The 27416-nt window shown below is 56.5% G+C and overlaps 1 protein-coding gene across 4 annotated transcripts in view; it reads right to left on the reverse strand.

Moving 5' to 3' along the window:
- Positions 1–27416, reverse strand: part of ADISSP (adipose secreted signaling protein) — a 174443-nt gene that overhangs the window by 115198 nt on the left and 31829 nt on the right. For all 4 annotated transcript variants that reach the window (XM_065404864.1, XM_065404863.1, XM_065404862.1 and 1 more), the window contains one exon: positions 8958–9054. In XM_065404864.1, coding sequence (XP_065260936.1) covers positions 8958–8976 — 19 coding nt within the window. In that variant the 5' untranslated portion in view covers positions 8977–9054. The remainder of the gene's footprint in view (positions 1–8957; positions 9055–27416) is intronic.

Raw genomic sequence — 27416 nt, forward strand, 5'->3', positions numbered from 1 at the left:
CTTCCATGGGCAGAGAATATTAAAGGCCGTGAAAACGCCTCCATTTTGTCTTCAATCCTGCTTCTTACTTCTGGAGGAACCTTGCTACAAACTGAAGCTCTGAACAGAGGACTGAATGACCCATCCCAGCTGGGGATGTACTCCAGAGACTTGATTTGAACCTGCAGTTTATTCCATCACTGCTACAAGCCTGAACCAAGAACTTTGCCATTACTGTATGTAATTCTATTTAACCAATTCTAGCTCTCATCTATATTTCTTTCTTTTTATGAATAAACCATTAGATTTTAGATTCTAAAGGACTGGAAACAGCGTGATTTGGGGGTAAGATCTGACTTGTGTATTGACCTGGGTCTGGGGCTTGGTCCTTTGGGATCTGGAGAACTTTTTTTCTTTTACTGGGGTATTGGTTTTCATAAGCATTTATCCCCATAACGAGTGGCACTGGTGGTGATACTGGGGAAACTGGAGTGTCTAAGGGAATTGCTTGTATAACTTATGGTTAGCCACTGGGGTAAAACCAAAGTCCTCTCTGTCTGGCTGGTTTGGTGCCTTAGAAGTGGAGAAACCCCAGCCTTGGGCTGTAACTGCCCTGCTCTAAGCAATTTGTCCTGAATTGACACTCTTAGAAATCATAGTCATAGAATATCAGGGTTGGAAGGGACCTCAGGAGGTCATCTAGTCCAACCCCCTGCTCGAAGCAGGACCAATCCCCAGACAGATTTTTGTCCCAGATCCCTAAATGGCCCCCTCAAGGATTGAACTCACAACCCTGGGTTTAGCAGGCCAATGCTCAAACCACTGAGCTATCCCTCCCCCCCTAAAAGTGTCTCACCAAGGGCAGCATCGCTACAGAGGGTAACAGCACAGAAGCTGGCCACAGAGAACACTGGAGGCGGTGTCTGGGCCAATGGGCTCTTCCAAACAGCTGGGTGGAAAAGGAACACTGACCAATGGAAATACCTAGGGGGTGGTGCTTTGCAGGAGCCCTGGCCAATGGGTGTGAGGTGATGCAGAATTTGGGAGTACGCCCAATAGGGTGTTTTGGGGCAATACCCAATAGCGGCAGCAGCCAACGAGCAACAGGCTTTGTAGTGAGCGGCCAGGCCTGCAATGCGGGGAGCAGTTGGCTAGAGGCAGAAGGAGACATGGAGCAAGGATAGGAAGGCGGGTAAGGGATGTGCTCTTAAAAGCGGTGTCCTCTGTGCGGCATGACCTCGCACGCACCGTGCGTCCAAGGTCACGCCGGCGGGGGCAGGCTCACACCGTTCCCGGCAGGACCGGAACGTCCAGCATTCTGCGACTGCGTGAGCGGCCACCCTATCAGGACCTCCTGGTACACACGTGCTCTAAGCCTCCATGCCCCAGAGAGCTCGCATCTACGATTGAGCTGCAAAGCAGCGGCTGAACAGACAAACGGGACGGCGGCAGAAGGACAAGGGGAGAACGGAGAGAGGGGCGTCTGTCTTGTAACGGGCATAGTGCATGTGCCAAGGAGTAGAGAAGAAAAGGTGCAAGTTGCATCGACGTAGATTCACCTCCCAATTTAGCCCTCAGTCTCTGCAGAAAGCTAAGGGATAAACTTAGACTTGCTGGTGGGGGGCGGGGACAATCTGTAGGGTTTATTAAAAAAGGAAGGTTATTGAGAAGTTAGGGTTCTAGCCATTTGGACTCACAAGGGGGCTGGCAAATTAGCTTGGCCCTGAGGCTCCTGAGGGACATACGGCGGGAGGCGGGGCTCAAGGAAGCCTGGGGTTTGCTGGAGCTAGACCCGAGTTTTAACCACATGCAGCAGACGCTCCCGGGTTCCATTCTCGAGGATCTTGGAGCACCCTGCCTTTGGTTTGATGCCAGGCTCCCCAAACCGGTTTCTCCACAGAGAAAGGGTGGGTAAGTAGCAGACAGACCGCGCTCGCTCCTAATGCTGCTCCATCTGCCAACTTACTAGAGAACTAGGACAGCACATGGGGCTGCCTTCAACTGTCTACCTGCACCAGCATCCTTGCAATTCCGCAGCGTCACCCGGAAGCTCCCAGACAGCTGGGCTGCATCAGCTGCCACAACACTCGATCCAGGCATCTCAACTACCAGGAAGAGCCGCTTGGCTCATCTTCCAGCATCTCAAGTCTTCGAGGAGATGGCAACGTATTTGAACCACCTCCAGATCCCATCAGTTCCACGGTCACTCACGTGTCCTGAAGTTTCACCAGTGACACTTTATCCTCCAGCTAATGGGCAAACTCACTACTGGGACTGGAAGTCCTTCACATTCCTTCTCGCACCTGCCTGTGCATCACACACCTGTGACACTGACAGGCCCATGCGTGAAAGAGGTTTGATGACAGACAGAGCCCAGGCTCGCAGGGCTTGCAAAGGGCCCAAAGCCACAGATTTTGCTATGGAAAAATCCTATTGCCCAGGCCCCCGGAGCAAGAAGTGCTGTGCTCAGAGTAAAAATAATGCCCAGGGCCACAGATACCACATGTGCCTAAAGCAACTGTATTACAGCTAATTATGTTTATTATGGTTGTGCCTGAAGGCCAGCCAGGAATGGACGGTCGCTAGAGTCCTCAGGTTCTCCAGAGAGCATGGACAGGCTTCTGAACTGCTACAGCAGAAGGCAGGACTGCAAGCTTTGCCTCCTGGAATTAAGGGCACTCAGTGTGGGCCACCTACTGCAGCTCTTCTGCGTGCTGGGGACTCCCTGCCTTCAATGGGAAGTCTGTGTCCAGCACTGGGCCCTTAGCAAATACTGGTCCCTTGACTGCTTCTGGTTTTGCAGACCCAATTTGCAGAAACAGCCTCCCAGTCTGTAGTGCAGCTGATGTCGGCACGGCTGGCTGCCTGGCGTGAAGGTGTAAAGTGGCATCAACAGTGCCCAGCAAAGGCTGTCCACACGCAGATACACTCTGTATAAAGTCAGAAGTTATGCCCTTGCCTGGAGTTTGTAAAGCCAGACCCCCTGCCTAACCCTCCTCCTTCCCAGCCGGGGCTCCCCGAGCGCTCCTACCTTCAGGCTAGTCAGCCCCAGCCCCTAGCATCCTCCCTGCCGGACCATTCCCACCTCCCTGGAAGAAATTAAACCAGCCACCCCTGCCGTGGTGCCGACCCCTGACAAGTGGGGTTTCATTCACAGCCTGACCCAGTGCCATGCTGCTTTGGATTTCAGAGGTGGACACCCACATATGTAACTTATCCAGCACCATCATTTCACCACGTTGGCCACTCAGGCCTCTTCCTCCTGCCTGCTGCACCATCTTTCCCCGTTTCAACGCTGGGGGCGGATCGAGAACATTAGCAGGATACAGTCCCAGGAGGATTCTGTTTGCACCTGGGCCCACATGGCACCTGGCTTTACGGGGGCTCATCTCTCAGGCCATTGGGCTATGTACAAGTTAAACCTTATGGGAAGACAGCACACGGATTACGCCAAACAGCCGGCTCCCATGGGCTTGCAAGCATGGGAGACCAGCTGATTAGACACGTGTTACTAGGCCATCGGAACATAGCACTCCCTGGATCAGCTCAGAACAGGGGGCCCTTCCAGCCAAGCATCTTTGTCTGGCACGGGAGCCAGATGCTTTGGCTGAAGTCACAAAGGACCGTGCGGCTGAACGGGTTCCTGGGGAGTTCTTCTCGGAATTCTTTCTGCCTGTTCACATCCTGCTTGCCAAGATGCGTGGCCCGGGGGGTGGGAGGCCTCCTGAAAGGGGCTGAGCTGCAGGGCTCTGTCCTCCTTTGTGAGCTGTGTTCCTGGAGAAGGGAACGCTTGGCCGGCTGCGGTTTCTAACCCTTCCACACCCAGATTTGGCGGGAGGAGGGGGGGGTTCTGCTGGTGAGATTATTTGGCTGAGAGCTGCCCAGCCCCACCCTGACGCTGTTACATTTGCAACTCACGTATTTTGTGACAGCTCTAAAATGCTGAAACATGCAGCTGATTATGAGCAGCCAGCAGCATTCCTCCACAGCCCTCTGTCCGCAAAGCCAACTGCTCCTCTGCCTGGCGAGTTCTTCCTCTCTCCCAAAATGATCCTCTACAGCACGAACTACAGAGCAGAGGGCCAGCGCTGCAGTGCCAGCTCCTCTCCTACCGTGAGTCGCAGGGCACAAAACACACCTGGACTATGGGAAATGCCTCCTCTGCCCCCGGAGTAAAGAGATGCAGGGCACACCACACTGACACGGCCAATCACGCTCCTCGCCCCAGGAACGAGGCGATGCCCTGGTGCACAAAGACGATGGGATGGATGGGGGGAGAGACACTGGTTAAAACCTCTCTCCGGGAACTGAGCCCTAGTATCCAAGCCTGGGGCAAGATGCAGAGGGGGGTCCCCGAGATTGCAGCAATCCCCATGTTCCTGCTCCACAAGGGATGGTGGCAGTGGTTATGTACAGCAGAAGATCTAGTACTCATGACCTCCTCTAGTCCCCTCCCCAGCCCAGCACTCCCGGCGCACAGACCCCCCTCGAGGCAGAGAGAAACCCTCCACTTCCACCAGGTCTGGGGCTCTGCGTAGGGTCGAGTGGCAGGTTTGTTCCCCCGCCCCAGCACCATACAGCAGCCATCCCAAAAGCTCCCAGCTGGCAGAGACGCCAGAGCAGATTGTTACATTCTTAAAGAAAACCTTCGAAGCACAAAAAGAGTCTTTCAACTACCAAAATATGACAATAATTAACCCAGCATTGTTCCTCCAAAATAGCTTGGCAAAAAACCTGCTTCTATTTGCATTCAAAATAAATGCTTCAAGATGCACAAGTCTGCGCCCAGCATCGGATGCCCCTCCCTCCACTGCAGGATTCATACAGCACTTGAGAATTAATGGAATTAGTACTCCAGCCCTTGAAACGGGCCCCCGCAGCCTTCCCAGGGCTGAGGGGAACAGGCACCCGTTGCCTCTGCTCCCTGGCTGCTTTGCGAGCACCAAACAAGGATGCTGAAGCCAAAGGATGGGGCGGAGGTGGAGGGGGGCCGCCAGACACTGCTCAACTGGCAGATGGTGAGAACGAAAGGGAAAGGGGGAGAGGCGGCAGGTCTGACTCCCTCGTCCACTTACACCCGTCATTGTAGGATCTGAGCCTCAGTCCCTAATGGATTTATCCTCACAACCTCCCTGTGAGGCAGGCCTATTATCCCCATAGTACAGATGGGAAACTGAGGCAGAGAAACACTCTGGGGCAAGCCTAAGGTCACACAGGGAGTCTGTGGTGCAGCAAGGATTTGAACCCAGGTCCTAGGCTAATGCCCTCTCCACTAGGCCATCCATCCCAGCCCCTCTGCAGTCCTTCATTCCAAGACCCAGCCACCGAGGGGCAGAGAGAGTGGGGCTGAGAGCGGGCGGTCAGTGGCAGCGCTGATCGGAAACACAAAGCCAACCCACAATCACTGGGCTCCAGAGGCTGCTTCTAGACACTCGACTGTAGCGGATGTCCCCAGATACGGCCCTGGAGACCGCGTACGGATGCCACGCTCCCAAGGAGATGCGTTGGCTATGGAGGAACTGATGCGTCTGGCTACAGCCCCTCAACAGATTCAAGCCGTGGCAGGCTGGGATGGATCTATCCAGGGACTCTCACAGCCTCCCATCACCTTTCCTTTTTGTGGGCTCACCCCAGAAGTTACCCACACCACCTCATGCTGCAAACTCAGCAGGTCTCAGCAGCTAAGCAGGCTGGGTCAGGCTAGTTGATATTAGATGGGCGACTGCCTAGGAAAACCCACAGTGCAGCAGTGGATATCTGTTATGAGGCGTTCCGAGACAGCATAACCAGTGCCCCAGCGCGGTGCCAGGGAATCCTGGGGGGACAGTCTTCCAGAGGAAATGTAGACCAGAGGCCCAGACCATTTGTGGTTCTTAAAACCCCCCGGCACTTTCACAACAGCAAGGTGTTTTTAGTCGCAGTAACTAGATTCACTGTACAGCTTCAACTACAGCTAGTCCTCTCTTTGTCCTGCAGGCTGGGTGCTGTTAAACACCTCCTGAGTCCAGCACCAGAGGTAACTGCATTTCAGTGGCGGGAAGTGATCCCAGAAGGTAAAGTGCTTTGGGATCTTTTGGGATAAAAGGAGGAATCAAAATCAGAGATGATATTTACATTAGGTGGCAAACTCTTCTGTGCAGGGACCTTGCTCTCATTGTCCAGAAAGCACCAGGCATGCTGGTAGTGCTACACTAGAACAAACCCAGCAGTCAGACTGCAAGGAAGGGTTCCCTATTGCATAAGGCTCTGGGGCTGGGACTCAGGAGACCTGGTCCAGTTCCTGGTTCTGCCAGACTTTCTGGGTGACCTTGAGCAGGTCACGTCAGCTCTGGTCTCAATGCTGCATCTGCAAGAGGAGGATGCAGCTATTCCCATCGTCTGCGTTGCCTATTGAGACAGCCCTGGCCCGAGGGAGTTCACACTCGTACTGTGTGTGTGCAGCAGTGCCTAGTGCAACAGGGCCCCAATCACAGCAGCGTCCTCTGGGCATGACGGCAACACAGACAGCACTTGGCTGCCAAGTTCCAGCTCCTCACAAAGCGATTAGGCTACGCTGAGGAACTTGAAATAAAAATCAGCTTGCGTAGCCACAACAGCAGCCCGGCCAGGTGTGAGCGCCAGGGCACGCCTGACCTGCATGCAAAGGGACTAGAGGCGGGGACCTCGCAATGCAGGAACGTGAGTCAGCAAGAAAGCTGCTCACTCCGGATTAAAGAGATTATCTAGCTGTGCATCTCTCTCACATCCCTTTGGGTGGGCTGGGGGGAAGGCGTCTTACTCTAGGATCTGCCATGGAAGGGGAGAAGTTGGCCAACACCATGAGCGATTTCACCTACCCTGTCCCCAGCAGGGTCACCGTAGTCAATGGCCAGAGGGCCCAGCCTAGTGACCAGTGCCCTGAGGGATAGCTCAGTGGCTTGAGCATTGGCCTACTAAACCTAGGGTTGTGAGTTCAATCCTTAAGGGGGCCATTTAGGGAACTGGGGTAAAAATCTGTCAGATTGGTCCTGCTTTGAGCAGGAGGTTGGACTAGATGACCTCCTGAGGTCCCTTCCAACCCTGAGATTCTATGACCAGTGCCCTGCACAGCCACGCCCAGGCCCTAGGTTCAGGGCAGAGGCTCCCCCCGGCCTGGCTGAGCAGGACTGAAATGCAGCGCAAGGGAACCCCAGATGGTTCCTCTGCCCTGGAAAGGGGGTGGCCAGGACAGGGTGTTGTGAGAGGGACAGCAAGCAGCAGAACAAATAGGGGGCTAGTAACTACCAGCCCCATCATCTCCAGGGGGGCAGGGAACGCCCCGAGCTCCCTGCAGCTCATTCGGACACAAGGCTGCATTGGCACCTCTCCCCATCCACAAGCCCCCACTAGGTGTCGGGGATGAGACCCACCCAGCCACGGCGAGTCAAGGCACATGAACGCAGGCTCAGTGCTTCCCTAGTGACACAGCCCCCTAGATTCCACACGTCCCACTGGGAGGCGACTGCTGGCCAAGGAGAGCGGCACAGCGGGATCCAGCTATGATCCCCACGGCGTGCAGAGTGCCAGCTGGGCAGAGCACCAACAGAGGGGCTGCCATGGGGCAAAGGTGGGACCCTGCCCCCCATTTAAACGCCCCTCTCCCAGCGGAGCAGGATGGCAGTGCTTGGATGTCCATAGTTACCAGCGGTGGAAGGTGCAGATTTGTCCTTCAGCCTAGGAAGCCTTGGGGGTCTCAACATTCAGTGGCCACAGCAGACTAAGAGGGTCTCCTCTATCTCGCCCCCCCGCAAAGCCTCAAGTGCCGTGGCACTAACAAGGGCTCCTGCAGACTGAGCAGCCAGCCCAAGGAGGAGGGCAGGGTCTCAGGCATCCCAACCCCATAGCCACAGCAAGGAGGGTGAGCCCACAGCACTGGCCCCAGGATCCCCCACTTGGCCACCGTTCAGCAGCTTACGGAGAGTGGACCCGGAGCCAGCTGCACTGGCAGATTTTCAGCGCAGGAGGGAAGAGCTCCCGTGTTCTGGTTAAAATCCCTTCGGGGGAAACAAGCAGCCCCCAGCAGCCAATAGAGGTATTCGATAGCGTCCAAGTTCACTCCCAGACTGAGAGGAGAGAAACGCAGTGCTGGGCACTTTAAAAATAAAACAAGCAAGGAGACACACAGATAGCCTCTTCTCTCTTTGTCAGTCCTGAGACATGGTGCCCCCAGGGCACATAGCACCAGTTTCCTTCCCAAGCACGAACAAAATCAAACTGACTGTGAATTGCACTGACCAGACTCGGCACAGAGCAGGGCACAGGAAAGCCATTATCAGACAGCTGGGATCATGGACTGAAAATACACCAGCCGGCAGCCAAACCCCACCGGCAATGAGAAAAGGCAGCCTGTCTCACACCCTCACCTATTGACCCAGCCCCTCTCCCTGACTAAGGGAGGCATCGCCAGTGCCCTGGCAAGCCCCTGGACTGCATCTGGCTAAGTACCGCAGCAAGACCCATCCCCGCTGCAGACTGAATGCGCAGGCAGTCGCTCAAGTTGCAGCAAAGCCATAAAATGTCATTGGATTCCCCCTCCCTATCCTGGCTTCGCTTGTCAAAGCTCCCGATGGAAGCTACAGATGCCCAGGTGGGTGTGCAAACAAAGTTACGGCGCGTCGATCAAGGTGACTCGTCTCGTGACAGCGGCTTGAAGAAATGGTTCTAGATCAGACTCGCCAGGTAATTGCGACGGGTCGGGGAAAGTGCCAGCACCCGCCTCCCCAAAATACAGGATTAAAACATGTTCAAGTTCTAAAATCTAAAGCGGAAGGGAAGTTCAACTTTCAAAATCAGAGACAAGATTTGACTTCAAGGGCTAAACTATTTTGAATTTCAAATTTACCACCCTGTCTTAGCCTGGTTTCTGCTAGTAACAGAGAAAAACAATTCAACTTGCAAGAGAGCAGGAGCTCGGTCCCTGCTTACGCAGATCAGAGAGCCCCCACAGCATCGTCACTTACCCTTATTAGCTGCAGCCATCTATCCCACAAGCGTGTTAAAACTTCAGACGAATGGGCAGAAGGCCATCCTCCACACAGCGACCTCTTCGAACGCGAGCTGGGGAAGGGAAGGGGACAGAATTGGACAGGTTAGCAGGGGGAAGAATCAACCTATCATCCGATCACTGCCTGCAGGAAGGTCTTGTATTGAAACACGGCATCCGATCAGCGTCCGAAAAGGCTTCTTCTGGGTCCTAGCGTCTGACAGGGGTAAGACACTCAGAAAACCACGCTGAGGCTGCGGTGCGACAAGTGGAAGCAGGAGCAGAACATCCCCTGTAAAAGCCAATCCTCCAGCTGGAACTTGGTCCTGGAGCATACGCTCAAGCACAGTCCTGCCTCTGTAGTCACGCAGAGGCTCTGTCTAGTCGCAGTACCGCCGAGGCAGGACAACCCCAAGGGTTAAAGCAGGCTAAGCGGTGCTCAGCGGGGAAGTGGATGGTGAGAGCAGCCTCCCAGCAGCTTATATGAATTAAAAGGTCCCCTTGCTTCTTGGAAACAAAGGAGCACTCAATAAATACCCTGGAACTGACTTCAGCACTCAAGCGGTCATCTTCAGCCACTTGGGTGACAGACGCTGGGCTTGGTCATGCACTCAGCACAACACGGCTCAGTCCCCAGCTCACCCCGAGCGAGTCACTTAACCTCTGGGCCTCAGATCCCCATAACACATTTCCCTTCTCCCGCCCTTTGTCTCGTCTACTTCAATTTTGGGGGCAGGAGCTGCCTCTTACGCTGCCTCCCTCCATTACCCTGCACAATGCGGCCCTGATCTTAGCTGAGCCCCCCAGGTGTTACTGCATTACAAACAGGAAATGTGCCATGCCACATAAAGGTAGAAGCGTTTCATAAGGAAACCAATCTCCTTTTAAAAGGAAGGGCAGCAGCCTGGGAGACAGAAGACCTATTCCCAGCCACTGGCTTGCCGTGTGACCCTGAGCAAAAAGCTGCTGTGCCTCGGTTTCCCCATCTGTACAATGGGGGAGGGCCCATACAACCTTGACTTTCAACGCACTGAGTTGTCAGCTAAAACGACGCTATGTAAATATTTTTCTATTCTAAAAGAAGCAGAAGAGAGTGATTATCCAGAGACAGATTTCAAACAGCAGATGTGTATCCCACCACGGATGTAGCTCCCAGAAATGGTGTAAAACAGAGCCTTTACCTAACACTTGGGTTTTTTCCCTGAGAAATATCCTTAATGTATTCCCCCCCTGCCCAGCCAGAACCAGCTGCTAGAGTTTCATTAACACTTTTTTTTAAAACACTACAACATTTCGCCAGAGTCTCAACACAGAACAGTTTGTACCAGATACCAGAGCACACTTCTACTGAAAGTTGTTTGCAGACACGTCAGAGATTAAAAATAGGGCTTTGCCTCAGTTCTAGTCAAACCGCCCGTCTCCCCCACTCTTTTCTCGTTGATGCTGCAGCACCATCCACGCTCTCATTTGGGATGAAGCATCTGGCCCTGCCTGCATCACGAGACGTGGGTCAAAGCCACCTCTAGCCCTGCCCTTATTCCCACAACATCCTCTCTACGCCAAAAGCCAAGACAGACCCCAGAATGCCCAGACGTAAGGAGAGGAGGTGGAGCAGCTGTCCTGGTCCCCTCCAGCCTCACAATGCAGAAGAGGCCCCATCACAGAAACAAAGACACTGGAGTGCATCCATATGATCTGCCAAACGAAGGACAAGGGAACTTAGGACTCCTAGTGGTATCCAGAGCTCCAGACAGGAAGCTGAGGAGTTTACAGAGCTGCTGCCCAGCACGATACTGAGGCCCCCAGTCCTCAAGCCATCAAATAGACAATCTCAATGACGCAGTGGTACCTGGCCTCATGGAAACCAGGAGATTCTCCCAGGCAGCCTCTGGACCTACACATGCAGCTGGACACATCCCGGATTCTATCTTCAGCCTAGGACTGGACATTGGAGATGCCACCAACATACCACTCTCTTGGTCTGACCAACACCTCATCCAGGCAGAGATCAGAGGGGTAGCGAGCAACCCTAGATGACCTGTCCCCAAACCTCCCTAAGACTTTCAACTCATCCAAGGAGAACAAGCCACCCAGACACACTAACTCATGGGTACCTTGGCTGGGTAACAGTACAATCTCCTGACTGACATCCCCCACCACTGACACCTTGGCCCCAAGCCATCCACTCCCCCCACCACCACACCGACCAAGAATATTGCCTTGAGCTATGGCAGATGAAGCGCAGAGGGAGAACGTTAGACACCAGTGATGTTAGAAACAAAACCAACCACCTGAATCCCTCCGCCAGAAGCACAACCACCACCTCCAGGACAATGCCACTGCTGTAAAGAAGGCAAAACAAGCCTTTCACTCCACCACAATCTCCACGGCACCAGCCAGCAGTTCTTCTACACAGCGAACTGGCTGATCAACCCGGACAGCAGACCCAAGCACCGACCCTTGCCAAGGGCGGTCAGCATACGTCACTGATAAGGTCCCTTTTTCAAACAAAAAACGGCAAAAGTTACCTCTATGCAATCCCACTGGAGCGCTGATCTGCAAAACCTTCATAACTGGTGATGATGCAGGAGAAGGAAAATACCCAGCTTGACCCTCTGATCCCAGAGGGAGTTGGGAGGGCTGGCCAATAGAAAAAAAAATGACTTCCAAACTCAGACCACCTTATATGGCAACTGCGACTCAGACAGCAAATGTTTCTGAAGACTAGAACACCGCTAATATAGTGCTTATTTTTAAAGAGAACCCTGGATTTCCTTTGGCAATCAGGAAAGAAAATCCTGACCATTATACATTAGCAGAGTATAAATCAAATGGCTAGTCCACAACAGAAAGAACAGAGCAGAAATAAAGGGTCAAAGACGAGAAACAGAACAATGAAGATCCAGCAAAACACACAGACTCCGTCGGCTAGAGAAACTCAAACCTGTAAGGAAACAGAGCTCAGTTCTTGGAGGTGAGTAACAGAGCTTAGCTGGGTTTTAAATGAAACACAGATTTACATTACATGCTGAATGCCCCAGGACCGGTTACCAGGCTTAGGGCTGGGACAAAGATTCAGCATAGAAATAAAGTTTTAATTCGCTTTCCTAAAAATTCTTCATAGCCTCCAGTGGGGTCTGCTACCAATGCACCAAAACGCATCCATCTGGACCAGGGGGTCACAACCTTTTTCTTGCTGAGGCCTCAACATGCTATAAAAATGCCAAGGTCTGGCAGAGGGGGGAGAAACTCGGGGCTCCGGGCCAGGGGGGACCCTGGGGCACAGGCATAGTTTTACTTCTAATTGGGGGGCAAGAGCTGGCAGGACTCAAGCCAGCTTCACACAGCGGGGCCCAGGGAGGGAGCGTCACCTCCAGCCCCTGACTCACTCAGGAGGCTGCTTGCCTGTCTGGGCTGTGGGGGAACACATCCAAAAATATAACTCAAAGGGGGGACTACGGTCAAAGAGTCTGAAAACCACTCAGGGTGCAGGGGGGGTAGCTAGGGGCTGTGTGCAGGCAGGGGGGTGGTTCAGGGTGCAGGGGGGGTAGCTAGGGGCTGTGTGCAGGCAGGGGGGTGGTTCAGGGTGCAGGGATGGGGTAGCTCAGGGTGCAGGGGGGTAGCTAGGGGCTCTGTGCAGGCAGGGGGGTAGCTCAGGGTGCAGGGGGGGTAGCTAGGGGCTGTGTGCAGGCAGGGGGGTGGTTCAGGGTGCAGGGATGGGGTAGCTCAGGGTGCAGGGAGGGGGTAGCTAGGGGCTGTGTGCAGGCAGGGGGGTGGTTCAGGGTGCAGGGATGGGGTAGCTCAGGGTGCAGGCAGGGGGTAACTAGGGGCTGTGTGCAGGCAGGGGGGTGGTTCAGGGTGCAGGGGGGGGTAGCTAGGGGCTGTGTGCAGGCAGGGGAGTGGTTCAGGGTGCAGGGATGGGGTAGCTCAGGGGGCAGGCAGGGGGTAACTAGGGGCTGTGTGCAGGCAGGGGGGTAGCTCAGGGTGCAGGGGGGTAGCTAGGGGCTGTGTGCAGGCAGGGGGGTGGTTCAGGGTGCAGGGATGGGGTAGCTCAGGGTGCAGGGAGGGGGTAGCTAGGGGCTGTGTGCAGACAGGGGGGTGGTTCAGGGTGCAGGGAGGGGGTAGCTAGGGGCTGTGTGCACACAGGGGGTAGCTCAGGGTGCAGGGATGGGGTAGCTCAGGGGGCAGGCAGGGGGTAACTAGGGGCTGTGTGCAGGCAGGGGGGTAGCTCAGGGTGCAGGGGGGGTAGCTAGGGGCTGTGTGCAGGCAGGGGGGTGGTTCAGGGTGCAGGGATGGGGTAGCTCAGGGTGCAGGGAGGGGGTAGCTAGGGGCTGTGTGCAGGCAGGGGGGTGGTTCAGGGTGCAGGGATGGGGTAGCTTAGGGTGCAGGGATGGGGTAGCTAGGGGCTGTGTGCAGGCAGGGGGGTGGTTCAGGGTGCAGGGACGGGGTAGCTCAGGGGGCAGGCAGGGGGTAACTAGGGGCTGTGTGCAGGCAGGGGGGTAGCTCAGGGTGCAGGGATGGGGTAGCTAGGGGCTGTGTGCAGGCAGGGGAGTGGTTCAGGGTGCAGGGATGGGGTAGCTCAGGGTGCAGGGAGGGGGTAGCTAGGGGCTGTGTGCAGGCAGGGGGTGGTTCAGGGTGCAGGGATGGGGTAGCTCAGGGTGCAGGGAGGGGGTAGCTAGGGGCTGTGTGCAGGCAGGGGGGTGGTTCAGGGTGCAGGGATGGGGTAGCTCAGGGTGCAGGGGGGGTAGCTAGGGGCTGTGTGCAGGCAGGGGGTGGTTCAGGGTGCAGGGATGGGGTAGCTCAGGGTGCAGGGAGGGGGTAGCTAGGGGCTGTGTGCAGGCAGGGGGGTAGCTCAGGGTGCAGGGATGGGGTAGCTCAGGGGGCAGGCAGGGGGTAACTAGGGGCTGTGTGCAGGCAGGGGGGTAGCTCAGGGTGCAGGGGGGGTAGCTAGGGGCTGTGTGCAGGCAGGGGGGTGGTTCAGGGTGCAGGGATGGGGTAGCTCAGGGTGCAGGGGGGGTAGCTAGGGGCTGTGTGCAGGCAGGGGGGTGGTTCAGGGTGCAGGGATGGGGTAACTCAGGGTGCAGGGAAGGGGTAGCTAGGGGCTGTGTGCAGGCAGGGGGTAGCTCAGGGTGCAGGGATGGGGTAGCTCAGGGGGCAGGCAGGGGGTAACTAGGGGCTGTGTGCAGGCAGGGGGTAGCTCAGGGTGCAGGGGGGGTAGCTAGGGGCTGTGTGCAGGCAGGGGGGTGGTTCAGGGTGCAGGGATGGGGTAGCTCAGGGGGCAGGGAGGGGGTAGCTAGGGGCTGTGTGCAGGCAGGGGGGTAGCTCAGGGTGCAGGGATGGGGTAGCTCAGGGGGCAGGCAGGGGGTAACTAGGGGCTGTGTGCAGGCAGGGGGGTAGCTCAGGGTGCAGGGGGGGTAGCTAGGGGCTGTGTGCAGGCAGGGGGGTGGTTCAGGGTGCAGGGATGGGGTAGCTCAGGGGGCAGGGATGGGGTAGCTCAGGGTGCAGGGGGGGTAGCTAGGGGCTGTGTGCAGGCAGGGGGGTAGCTCAGGGTGCAGGGATGGGGTAGCTCAGGGGGCAGGCAGGGGGTAACTAGGGGCTGTGTGCAGGCAGGGGGGTAGCTCAGGGTGCAGGGGGGGTAGCTAGGGGCTGTGTGCAGGCAGGGGGGTGGTTCAGGGTGCAGGGATGGGGTAGCTCAGGGTGCAGGGGGGTAGCTAGGGGCTGTGTGCAGGCAGGGGGGTGGTTCAGGGTGCAGGGATGGGGTAACTCAGGGTGCAGGGAGGGGGTAGCTAGGGGCTGTGTGCAGGCAGGGGGTAGCTCAGGGTGCAGGGATGGGGTAGCTCAGGGGGCAGGCAGGGGGTAACTAGGGGCTGTGTGCAGGCAGGGGGTAGCTCAGGGTGCAGGGGGGGTAGCTAGGGGCTGTGTGCAGGCAGGGGGGTGGTTCAGGGTGCAGGGATGGGGTAGCTCAGGGGGCAGGGAGGGGGTAGCTAGGGGCTGTGTGCAGGCAGGGGGGTAGCTCAGGGTGCAGGGATGGGGTAGCTCAGGGGGCAGGCAGGGGGTAACTAGGGGCTGTGTGCAGGCAGGGGGGTAGCTCAGGGTGCAGGGGGGGTAGCTAGGGGCTGTGTGCAGGCAGGGGGGTGGTACAGGGTGCAGGGATGGGGTAGCTCAGGGTGCAGGGGGGGTAGCTAGGGGCTGTGTGCAGGCAGGGTGGTGGTTCAGGGTGCAGGGATGGGGTAACTCAGGGTGCAGGGAGGGGGTAGCTAGGGGCTGTGTGCAGGCAGGGGGTAGCTCAGGGTGCAGGGATGGGGTAGCTCAGGGGGCAGGCAGGGGGTAACTAGGGGCTGTGTGCAGGCAGGGGGTAGCTCAGGGTGCAGGGGGGGTAGCTAGGGGCTGTGTGCAGGCAGGGGGGTGGTTCAGGGTGCAGGGATGGGGTAGTTCAGGGGGCAGGGAGGGGGTAGCTAGGGGCTGTGTGCAGGCAGGGGGGTGGTTCAGGGTGCAGGGATGGGGTAGCTCAGGGGGCAGGGAGGGGGTAGCTAGGGGCTGTGTGCAGGCAGGGGGGTGGTTCAGGGTGCAGGGGGGGTAGCTAGGGGCTGTGTGCAGGCAGGGGGGTGGTTCAGGGTGCAGGGATGGGGTAGCTCAGGGGGCAGGGAGGGGGTAGATAGGGGCTGTGTGCAGGCAGGGGGGTGGTTCAGGGTGCAGGGATGGGGTAGCTCAGGGGGCAGGCAGGGGGTAACTAGGGGCTGTGTGCAGGCAGGGGGTAGCTCAGGGTGCAGGGGGGGTAGCTAGGGGCTGTGTGCAGGCAGGGGGGTGGTTCAGGGTGCAGGGATGGGGTAGCTCAGGGGGCAGGGAGGGGGTAGCTAGGGGCTGTGTGCAGGCAGGGGGGTAGCTCAGGGTGCAGGGATGGGGTAGCTCAGGGGGCAGGCAGGGGGTAACTAGGGGCTGTGTGCAGGCAGGGGGGTGGTACAGGGTGCAGGGATGGGGTAGCTCAGGGTGCAGGGGGGGTAGCTAGGGGCTGTGTGCAGGCAGGGTGGTGGTTCAGGGTGCAGGGATGGGGTAACTCAGGGTGCAGGGAGGGGGTAGCTAGGGGCTGTGTGCAGGCAGGGGGTAGCTCAGGGTGCAGGGATGGGGTAGCTCAGGGGGCAGGCAGGGGGTAACTAGGGGCTGTGTGCAGGCAGGGGGTAGCTCAGGGTGCAGGGGGGGTAGCTAGGGGCTGTGTGCAGGCAGGGGGGTGGTTCAGGGTGCAGGGATGGGGTAGTTCAGGGGGCAGGGAGGGGGTAGCTAGGGGCTGTGTGCAGGCAGGGGGGTGGTTCAGGGTGCAGGGATGGGGTAGCTCAGGGGGCAGGGAGGGGGTAGCTAGGGGCTGTGTGCAGGCAGGGGGGTGGTTCAGGGTGCAGGGGGGGTAGCTAGGGGCTGTGTGCAGGCAGGGGGGTGGTTCAGGGTGCAGGGATGGGGTAGCTCAGGGGGCAGGGAGGGGGTAGATAGGGGCTGTGTGCAGGCAGGGGGGTGGTTCAGGGTTCAGGGATGGGGTAGCTCAGGGTGCAGGGAGGGGGTAGCTACGGGCTGTGTGCAGGCAGGGGGGTAGCTCAGGGTGCAGGGATGGGGTAGCTCAGGGGGCAGGCAGGGGGTAACTAGGGGCTGTGTGCAGGCAGGGGGGTAGCTCAGGGTGCAGGGGGGGTAGCTAGGGGCTGTGTGCAGGCAGGGGGGTGGTTCAGGGTGCAGGGATGGGGTAGCTCAGGGTGCAGGGAGGGGGTAGCTCAGGGTGCAGGGGGGGTAGCTAGGGGCTGTGTGCAGGCAGGGGGGTGGTTCAGGGTGCAGGGATGGGGTAGCTCAGGGTGCAGAGAGGGGGTAGCTAGGGGCTGTGTGCAGGCAGGGGGGTGGTTCAGGGTGCAGGGATGGGGTAGCTCAGGGTGCAGGGAGGGGGTAGCTAGGGGCTGTGTGCAGGCATGGGGGTGGTTCAGGGTGCAGGGATGGGGTAGCTCAGGGTGCAGGGGGGGTAGCTAGGGGCTGTGTGCAGGCAGGGGGGTGGTTCAGGGTGCAGGGATGGGGTAGCTCAGGGGGCAGGCAGGGGGTAACTAGGGGCTGTGTGCAGGCAGGGGGGTAGCTCAGGGTGCAGGGGGGTAGCTAGGGGCTGTGTGCAGGCAGGGGGGTGGTTCAGGGTGCAGGGATGGGGTAGCTCAGGGTGCAGGGGGGGTAGCTAGGGGCTGTGTGCAGGCAGGGGGGTGGTTCAGGGTGCAGGGATGGGGTAGCTCAGGGTGCAGGGAGGGGGTAGCTAGGGGCTGTGTGCAGGCAGGGGGTAGCTCAGGGTGCAGGGATGGGGTAGCTCAGGGGGCAGGCAGGGGGTAACTAGGGGCTGTGTGCAGGCAGGGGGGTGGTTCAGGGTGCAGGGATGGGGTAGCTCAGGGTGCAGGGGGGGTAGCTAGGGGCTGTGTGCAGGCAGGGGGGTGGTTCAGGGTGCAGGGATGGGGTAGCTCAGGGGGCAGGCAGGGGGTAACTAGGGGCTGTGTGCAGGCAGGGGGGTATCTCAGGGTGCAGGGGGGTAGCTAGGGGCTGTGTGCAGGCAGGGGGGTGGTTCAGGGTGCAGGGATGGGGTAGCTCAGGGTGCAGGGGGGGTAGCTAGGGGCTGTGTGCAGGCAGGGGGGTGGTTCAGGGTGCAGGGATGGGGTAGCTCAGGGTGCAGGGAGGGGGTAGCTAGGGGCTGTGTGCAGGCAGGGGGGTAGCTCAGGGTGCAGGGATGGGGTAGCTCAGGGGGCAGGCAGGGGGTAACTAGGGGCTGTGTGCAGGCAGGGGGGTAGCTCAGGGTGCAGGGAGGGGGTAGCTAGGGGCTGTGTGCAGGCAGGGGGGTAGCTCAGGGTGCAGGGGGGGTATGTAGGGGCTGTGTGCAGGCAGGGGGGTGGTTCAGGGTGCAGGGATGGGGTAGCTCAGGGTGCAGGGAGGGGGTAGCTCAGGGTGCAGGAGGGATAGCTAGGGGCTGTGTGCAGGCAGGGGGGTGGTTCAGGGTGCAGGGATGGGGTAGCTCAGGGTGCAGAGAGGGGGTAGCTAGGGGCTGTGTGCAGGCAGGGGGGTGGTTCAGGGTGCAGGGATGGGGTAGCTCAGGGTGCAGGGAGGGGGTAGCTAGGGGCTGTGTGCAGGCATGGGGGTGGTTCAGGGTGCAGGGATGGGGTAGCTCAGGGTGCAGGGGGGTAGCTAGGGGCTGTGTGCAGGCAGGGGGGTAGCTCAGGGTGCAGGGGGGTAGCTAGGGGCTGTGTGCAGGCAGGGGGGTGGTTCAGGGTGCAGGGATGGGGTAGCTCAGGGTGCAGGGGGGGTAGCTAGGGGCTGTGTGCAGGCAGGGGGGTGGTTCAGGGTGCAGGGATGGGGTAGCTAGGGGCTGTGTGCAGGCAGGGGGTAGCTCAGGGTGCAGGGATGGGGTAGCTCAGGGGGCAGGCAGGGGGTAACTAGGGGCTGTGTGCAGGCAGGGGGGTAGCTCAGGGTGCAGGGGGGTAGCTAGGGGCTGTGTGCAGGCAGGGGGGTGGTTCAGGGTGCAGGGATGGGGTAGCTCAGGGTGCAGGGGGGGTAGCTAGGGGCTGTGTGCAGGCAGGGGGGTGGTTCAGGGTGCAGGGATGGGGTAGCTAGGGGCTGTGTGCAGGCAGGGGGTAGCTCAGGGTGCAGGGATGGGGTAGCTCAGGGGGCAGGCAGGGGGTAACTAGGGGCTGTGTGCAGGCAGGGGGGTGGTTCAGGGTGCAGGGATGGGGTAGCTCAGGGTGCAGGGGGGTAGCTAGGGGCTGTGTGCAGGCAGGGGGGTGGTTCAGGGTGCAGGGATGGGGTAGCTCAGGGGGCAGGCAGGGGGTAACTAGGGGCTGTGTGCAGGCAGGGGGGTAGCTCAGGGTGCAGGGGGGTAGCTAGGGGCTGTGTGCAGGCAGGGGGGTGGTTCAGGGTGCAGGGATGGGGTAGCTCAGGGTGCAGGGGGGTAGCTAGGGGCTGTGTGCAGGCAGGGGGGTGGTTCAGGGTGCAGGGATGGGGTAGCTCAGGGTGCAGGGAGGGGGTAGCTAGGGGCTGTGTGCAGGCAGGGGGGTAGCTCAGGGTGCAGGGATGGGGTAGCTCAGGGGGCAGGCAGGGGGTAACTAGGGGCTGTGTGCAGGCAGGGGGGTAGCTCAGGGTGCAGGGAGGGGGTAGCTAGGGGCTGTGTGCAGGCAGGGGGGTAGCTCAGGGTGCAGGGGGGGTATGTAGGGGCTGTGTGCAGGCAGGGGGTGGTTCAGGGTGCAGGGAGGGGGTAGCTCAGGGGGCAGGCAGGGGGTAACTAGGGGCTGTGTGCAGGCAGGGGGGTAGCTCAGGGTGCAGGGGGGGTATGTAGGGGCTGTGTGCAGGCAGGGGGGTAGCTCAGGGTGCAGGGGGGTAGCTAGGGGCTGTGTGCAGGCAGGGGGGTGGTTCAGGGTGCAGGGATGGGGTAGCTCAGGGTGCAGGGGGGTAGCTAGGGGCTGTGTGCAGGCAGGGGGGTGGTTCAGGGTGCAGGGATGGGGTAGCTCAGGGTGCAGGGAGGGGGTAGCTAGGGGCTGTGTGCAGGCAGGGGGGTAGCTCAGGGTGCAGGGATGGGGTAGCTCAGGGGGCAGGCAGGGGGTAACTAGGGGCTGTGTGCAGGCAGGGGGGTAGCTCAGGGTGCAGGGAGGGGGTAGCTAGGGGCTGTGTGCAGGCAGGGGGGTAGCTCAGGGTGCAGGGGGGGTATGTAGGGGCTGTGTGCAGGCAGGGGGTGGTTCAGGGTGCAGGGAGGGGGTAGCTCAGGGGGCAGGCAGGGGGTAACTAGGGGCTGTGTGCAGGCAGGGGGGTAGCTCAGGGTGCAGGGGGGGTATGTAGGGGCTGTGTGCAGGCAGGGGGGTGGTTCAGGGTGCAGGGAGGGGGTAGCTCAGGGGGCAGGCAGGGGGTAGCTAGGGGCTGTGTGCAGGCAGGGGGGTAGCTCAGGGTGCAGGGGGGGTAGCTAGGGGCTGTGTGCAGGCAGGGGGGTGGTTCAGGGTGCAGGGATGGGGTGGTTCAGGGTGCAGGGAGGGGGTAGCTAGGGGATGTGTGTGGGTGGAGGGGGCTCCCAGTGCTGCTACCAGCTTTGGCGGGCGGGGGGAGGGTGTTGGGGCTCCCAGCTTCAGCCCGCCCCCCCCCCCCCCCCCCGCTGCTCCTGGCTGGAGTGGGGAGGAGGTTTGCCAGCTTCAGTCCTGCGCCGCTCCAGGCTGCAGGGCGGCCGCCTCCTTTAGCCCTGCGCTGCTCCCAGCTTCAGCACTGGGACTCAGAGCCAGCCGCTGGGCTACGCAGCCCCTCTGAAAGGGCTTGTGGGCCACAAGGGGGCCGCGGACCCCCAGTTGAGAAATGCTGCTAGAGGGGATGTTGTTTCTTAAATCTCAATAGCTAGAGTAGGGTGACCAGATGTCCCAATTTTATAGGGACAGTCCCAATTTTGGGGGGGGTTCTTATATAGGCTCCTATTACCCCCCACCCCCTGTCCCGATTTTTTACACCTGCTACCTGGTCACCCTAAGCTAGAGGTTGGTTTATGGCCTGAGGCAGAAGCATTTATGACTCTTCCAAAATGTGTGGGTTTATGTTTCTTTCTGTTTTAACTCTGGACTTTGCCATCACTAGAAAGGTCACATCCTTCTTTGAACCCTGCTGAGCTCTCGGCCTCCAGGATGTCTGGTGGCAAGGAGTTCCACTGGACTATCATGCATCATCTGTCACGTCTTTCCTTTGATCAGCTGTAAAATTTGCTCCCTTTCACCATCAACTGTCCTCCTCATCTTCTTGAATTATAAGACAAGCTAAAGAAAAGTGTCCAGCCTTCCCCCATATGCCACATATTCCTCTGGATCCCTTTATCAGTCACACTTTATAAATGGAAACTTACTATAAATAGTTAATACCTGATTAGTAGATCTTTTCATAACTGATGACTCAATTATCAGGGGGTAGCCATGTTAGTCTGTATCTACAAAAACAACAAGGAGTCTGGTGGCACCTTAAAGACTAACAGATTTATTTGGGCATAAGCTTTCGTGGGTAAAAACCTCACTTCTTCGGGTGCATAGAGTGAAAGTTACAGATGCAGGCATTATATACTGACACATGGAGAGCAGGGAGTTACTTCGCAGGTGGAGAACCAGGGTTGACAGGGCCAATTCGATCAGGGTGGATGTCGTCCACTCCCAATAATAGATGAGGAGGTGTCAATTCCAGGAGAGGAAAAGCTGCTTCTGTAATGAGCCAGCCACTCCCAGTCCCTGTTCAAGCCCAGATTAATGGTGGTAAATTTGCAAATGAATTGTAGTTCTGCTGTTTCTCTTTGAAGTCTGTTTCTGAAGTTTTTTTGTTCAATGATAGTGACTTTTAAATCTGTAATAGAATGACCAGGGAGATTGAAGTGTTCACTTACTGGCTTATGTATGTTACCATTCCTGATGTCCGATTTGTGTCCATTTATTCTTTTGCAGAGGGACTGTCCGGTTTGGCCAATGTACATGGCAGAGGGGCATTGCTGGCACATGATGGCATATATAACATTAGTGGATGTGCAGGTGAATGAGCCCTTGATGGTGTGGCTGATGTGGTTGGGTCCTCTGATGGTGTCGCCAGAGTAGATATGGGGACAGAGTAGTCAACGAGGTTTGCTACAGGGATTGGTTCCTGGGTTGGTGTTTCTGTGGTGTGGTGTGTAGTTGCTGGTGAGTATTTGCTTCAGGTTGGGGGGTTGTCTGTAAGGGAGGACTGGCCTGCCTCCCAAGGTCTGTGAGAGTGAAGGATCATTTTCCAGGATAGGTTGTAGATCGTGGATAATGCGCTGGAGAGGTTTTAGCTGGGGGCTGTATGTGATGGCCAGTGGTGTTCTGTTATTGTCCTTGTTGGGCCTGTCCTGTAGTAGGTGATTTCTGGGTACCCGTCTTGCTCTGTCAATCTGTTTCCTCACTTCCCCAGGTGGGTATTGTAATTTTACGAATGCTTGATAAAGATCTTGTAGGTGTTTGTCTCTGTCTGAGGAGTTGGAGCAAATTCGGTTGTATCTTAGGGCTTGGCTGTAGACAATGGATCGTGTGATGTGTCTTGGATGGAAGCTGGAGGCATGTAGGTACGTATAGCGGTCAGTAGGTTTCCGGTATAGGGTGGTGTTTGTGACCATCACTTATTTGCACTGTAGTGTCCAGGAAGTGGATCTCTTGTGTGGACTGGTCCAGGCTGAGGTTGATGGTGGGGTGGAAATTGTTGAAGTCCAGGTGGAATTCTTCAAGGGCCTCCTTTCTTTGGGTCCATATGATGAAGATGTCATCAATGTAGCGCAAGTAGAGGAGGAGCACTAGGGGACGAGAGCTGAGGAAGCGTTGTTCTAAGTCAGCCATAAAAATGTTGGCATACTGTGGGGCCATGCGGGTACCCATAGCAGTGCCACTGACTTGAAGGTATAAGTTGTCCCCAAATCTGAAGTGGTTGTGGGTGAGGACAAAGTCACAAAGCTCAGCCACCAGGCGTGCTGTGGCCTCATCAGGGATACTGTTCCTGACAGCTTGTAGTCCATCCTCATGTGGAATATTGGTGTAAAGTGCTTCTACATCCATGGTAGCCAGGATGGTGTTTTCAGGAAGAACGCCAATGCATTGTAGTTTCCTCAGGAAGTCGGTGGTGTCTCGAAGATAGCTGGGAGTGCTGGTAGCGTAGGGTCTGAGGAGAGAGTCCAAATAGCCAGATAATCCTGCTGTAAGAGTGCCAATGCCTGAGATGATGGGGCGTCCAGGGTTTCCGGGTTTATGGATCTTGGGTAGCAGATAGAATACCCCTGGTCGGGGTTCTGGGGGTGTGTCCATGTAGATTTGTTCCCGTACTGTAGCTGGGATTTCTTGAGCAGATGGTGTAGTTTCTTTTGGTATTCCTCAGTGGGATCAGAGGATAGTGGCCTGTAGAATGTGGTCTTGGAGAGTTGCCTGGCAGCCTCCTGTTCATAATCCGACCTGTTCATTATGACTACAGCACCTCCTTTGTCAGCCCCTTTGATGATAATGTCAGAGTTGTTTCTGAGGCTGTGGATGGCATTGCGTTCTGTACGGCTGAGGTTATGGGACAAGTGATGTTGTTTGTCCACAATTTCAGCCTGTGCACGTCTGTGGAAGCACTCTATGTAGAGGTCCAGTCTGTCATTTCGACTGTCAGGAGGAGTCCACGCAGAGTTCTTCTTCTTGTAGTGTTGGTAGGAGGGTTCCTGTGGGTCAGTGCACTGTTCAGTGGTGCGTTGAAAATATTCCTTGAGTCGGAGACAACGAAAGTAGGCTTCCAGATCACCGCAGAACTGTATCGTGTTCGTGGGGATGGTGGGACAGAAAGAGAGTCCCCCGAGACAGGACAGACTCTTCTGCTGGGCTAAGTGTGTGGTTGAAAAGATTGACAATGTTGTTAGATGAGTTGAGGGTACCACTGTTGTAGCCCCCTGTGGCAGGTAGGAGTTTAGATAGCTTACTGTCCTTTTTCCTCTGTAGAGAAGTGAAGTGTGCATTGTAAATGGCTTGTCTCATTTTTGTAAAGTCCAGCCACGTGGAAGTTTGTGTGGAAGGTTGGTATTGTATGAGAGTCTCCAGTTCTGAGAGCTCATTCTTGATCTTCTCCTGTCTGCTGTACAGGATGCTGATCAGGTGGTTCCTCAGTTTCTTTGAGAGTCTGTCCCCATATCTACTCTGGCGACACCATCAGAGGACCCAACCACATCAGCCACACCATCAAGGGCTCATTCACCTGCACATCCACTAATGTTATATATGCCATCATGTGCCAGCAATGCCCCTCTGCCATGTACATTGGCCAAACCGGACAGTCCCTCTGCAAAAGAATAAATGGACACAAATCGGACATCAGGAATGGTAACATACATAAGCCAGTAAGTGAACACTTCAATCTCCCTGGTCATTCTATTACAGATTTAAAAGTCACTATCATTGAACAAAAAAACTTCAGAAACAGACTTCAAAGAGAAACAGCAGAACTAAAATTCATTTGCAAATTTAACACCATTAATCTGGGCTTGAATAGGGCCTGGGAGTGGCTGGCTCATTACAGAAGCAGCTTTTCCTCTCCTGGAATTGACACCTCCTCATCTATTATTGGGAGTGGACGACATCCACCCTGATTGAATTGGCCCTGTCAACACTGGTTCTCCACTTGCCAAGTAACTCCCTGCTCTCCATGTGTCAGTATATAATGCCTGCATCTGTAACTTTCACTCTATGCATCCGAAGAAGTGAGGTTTTTACTCACGAAAGCTTATGCCCAAATAAATCTGTTAGTCTTTAAGGTGCCACCAGACTCCTTGTTGTTTTTGATGAATCAATTGTTATGGAGCCCAACAGATCGATATAGACTCAAAAATGCGAAGTCCAGAAGGGACCATTATGATCATCTAGTCTGACCTTGCATAAACAGGCGAGACCCCCTCACCCACACAGTTTATAAGCATGGCTGATATCTCGAACATCTTCCACTTATATCGTTAGAACCATCTTTAGCACATGCTACTCATGTCTAACATGCTGATATAATATTTATTAATCATTAATTATCGCTTTATAATTAGAACCTTCATATAAAGTACACCACATTTATCAGAGCGTCTCTTTGCATGATAGCAAAATGATTGGGACTCTCTCTTCACATGAAAATGATGAGGGGCATGGGAGGAAAGCTTCCATCACCCATCTCTGAACCGCCTCCTATTCCTGCCCTGTCCTTCTGGAGACCGGGCGTCCCGAACTGAACACAGCACCCCAGAGGGCGGCAAACACGGGTTCATACAACGGCACTAGATTACTGTGCTTTATTGTTCTCCAACCCATTTCTCTTACGCCCCAATGGTGCAATTACTGGCATGCATTGAGTAGAGATCTTTGTGCACTCCCCAACGAGGCCCGGGTCTCTTCCCCCCTCCCGCCAGTTCATTTTGCACCTAGTGAATGAGTAACGCAAATCAGAGCCATTACCCATCAAAGGCTCAGGCATCAGTCTGCATTTATGCCATAGTGGGAATCCTTTAGCCATCAAAGATGAACACCAATGCTTTGTAATAATGCAGCAAATATAGCAGCAACCTGAATAAGAGATCCATACCCAGAGCCCTGGAAAATTATTTTTTTAAAGATATAAATGGTTTTATTTTGGGGGAAATTTCATGTTATTTTGGTTTATCCTGCTCCCAGGAGGTAGGGTTGCCAGGCATCTGGTTTTCGACTGGAATGCCCGATTGAAAAGGGACCCTGGTGACTCCGGTCAGCACTGCTGACCATGCCGTTAAAAATCCAGTCAGCAGCGCAGCAGGGCTAAGGCAGGCTCCCTGCCTGCTCTAGCTCCACGCGGCTCCCGGAAGCAGCCAGGGGCAATCAGGGAAGCTCTGCGCGCTGCCCCCATCCCCAGCGCCAGCTCCGCAGCTCCCATTTGGTCAGGAAGCATGGCTAATGGGAGCTGGGGAGGCGGCACCTGCAGACAGGGGCAGCGCACACTGCACAGAGCCGTCTGACCACCCCTGCACCTAGGAGCCGGACATGCCGGCCGCTTCTGGGAGCCGCGTGGAGCTAGAGCAGGCAAGGAGCCTGCCTTAGCCCTGCTGCGCTGCTGACCAGGAGCCGCCTGATGTAAGCGCCGCCCGGCTGGAGCCCGCAGCCCGAACCCCTGCCCCAGGTCGGAACCCCCTCCCACACCCCAACCAGCTGCCCCAGCCTTGAGCCCGCTCCCATGCGCCGAACCTCTCGGCCCCCGCCTGGAGCCTCCTCTTGCACCCCAAACCCCTCACCTCCAGCGCCATCCCAGAGCCTGCACCCCCAGCCGGAGCCCTCACCCACTCCTGCACCCCAACCCCCTGCCCCAGCCCAGTGAAAGTGAGTGGGGGGGGGGGGAAGAGAGCGACAGAGAAAGGGGGATGGAGCGAGTGGGGGCGGGTAGGGGTGTTCAGTTGTGTGTGATTAGAAAGTTGGCAACCCTATGAGGGGAGCACGTTGGAGGGTCTGCAGAACGAGCTACAGCGCTGGACCCAGCGCCCTGCTCCAGGCATTCTGACCTGGAGCACAGCGGGCAGTGCCGCACGTGACGACAGATGGGCAGCCAGGCCGAATTTGAGTGCGCAGTTATTATTATTATTTGGTCAGCCAGTTACGCCGAATATCTGACACACCAGTTCTGGCTTGTTTGTTGAAATCATGCTCGGTAAATAGGCCTTGAATCAAATCAGTCGGCCCTTCTGTTGAGAGTAATTCAGCCTCTGTCTCCTTTTCACACTTCTTCCCATCCACATTTACTAGAGGCTGTTGAGACGTCTTATGAACTTTCAAATACGTCCTACAGCTGAGCTCACAAATCAAACCCACGGCAACACGTTCCTAAAGCACAGACAGTGTGCCGCACATGTTCCCAGCTAGGAGCCTGTTTCCACCCCACCCCCAAACTACAGCACTGTCTCATTAATCCCGGGCTCTGTGTTAACACCACGTGGGAGACCAGTTTCTCAATTAAACCCAATTATGCAGGAGATAATGGGACTCCGAAAGGTGACCTGAAAATACAGAGCACCAAATCCCACTGATGTTACCAAAAAACAGAAGAACGGCCAGCCTGGGTCAGCCCGGGTCACCCCGACAGTCCACCTAGCCCAGTATCCTGCCCTCCGACAAGGCATCGGACACGGAACCTCCACCGGGAACGTCGGCAAGTCACAGGTGACCAAGCTGGACACAGAAGCCAGGAGTCCTGAATGATAGTTCAGCTCTACAGCCGTTCATCACAGCCACAACCTAAAACCTCACAGCTCCCATTAAAAAAAAAAAATCTAGTGGAAGCAGCTGCGGCTTATTGGCTAGCACACAGGACTAAGGATCAGGTTCTAGTCTGACTGAGTCACTGGTAAATTCACCATTGCCTTATGATTCAATGTCCATGTTCCTGATAGTGCAATGACCACCCCTTGCCTTTGCACAGCTGAGGCCTCAAAATACCACCCCCGACACAGGCACTTTCACGCCCTGCACAGTGAATTCCACCCCCAGCGTTCAGTCCCTTGGGGCAGGCCGGGCAGAAGATTAAGGCTCCAGCCCATCCAGCAGAGACGGATGGGTGAGAAGCGCTGTGGGAAAGTTGCAGTCACACCCAGCTGGAGCAGGGTTTCTACTCTAATAAAACTCTGAAAGTCACACAGCTGCATTGTGCCTCTGTTAGTGCTAGTGGATAAGACACTGGACTGGGAGTCAGGAGAAAGTGTTCTATTCCACTGAAAGGTCCATCAGTAAAACCCAATGGATCAGGCTTTATGAAATAAAGTGGCTGCGCTCTGGAGGTCAACAATGGGAGAGTGAGAAGCAATAGCGATGCTGGCTAAGTCAGGATATTGAGAGTCATTGATCATGGCAGATGTTTTCCTAAAACCAAACGGATCAAGTATTTTTTATGAGCCTTAAAAAAAAAAAAAAAAAAA

Source organism: Emys orbicularis, chromosome 5 (genome assembly GCF_028017835.1).
Source record: "Emys orbicularis isolate rEmyOrb1 chromosome 5, rEmyOrb1.hap1, whole genome shotgun sequence".
NCBI lineage: Eukaryota > Metazoa > Chordata > Testudines > Emydidae > Emys > Emys orbicularis.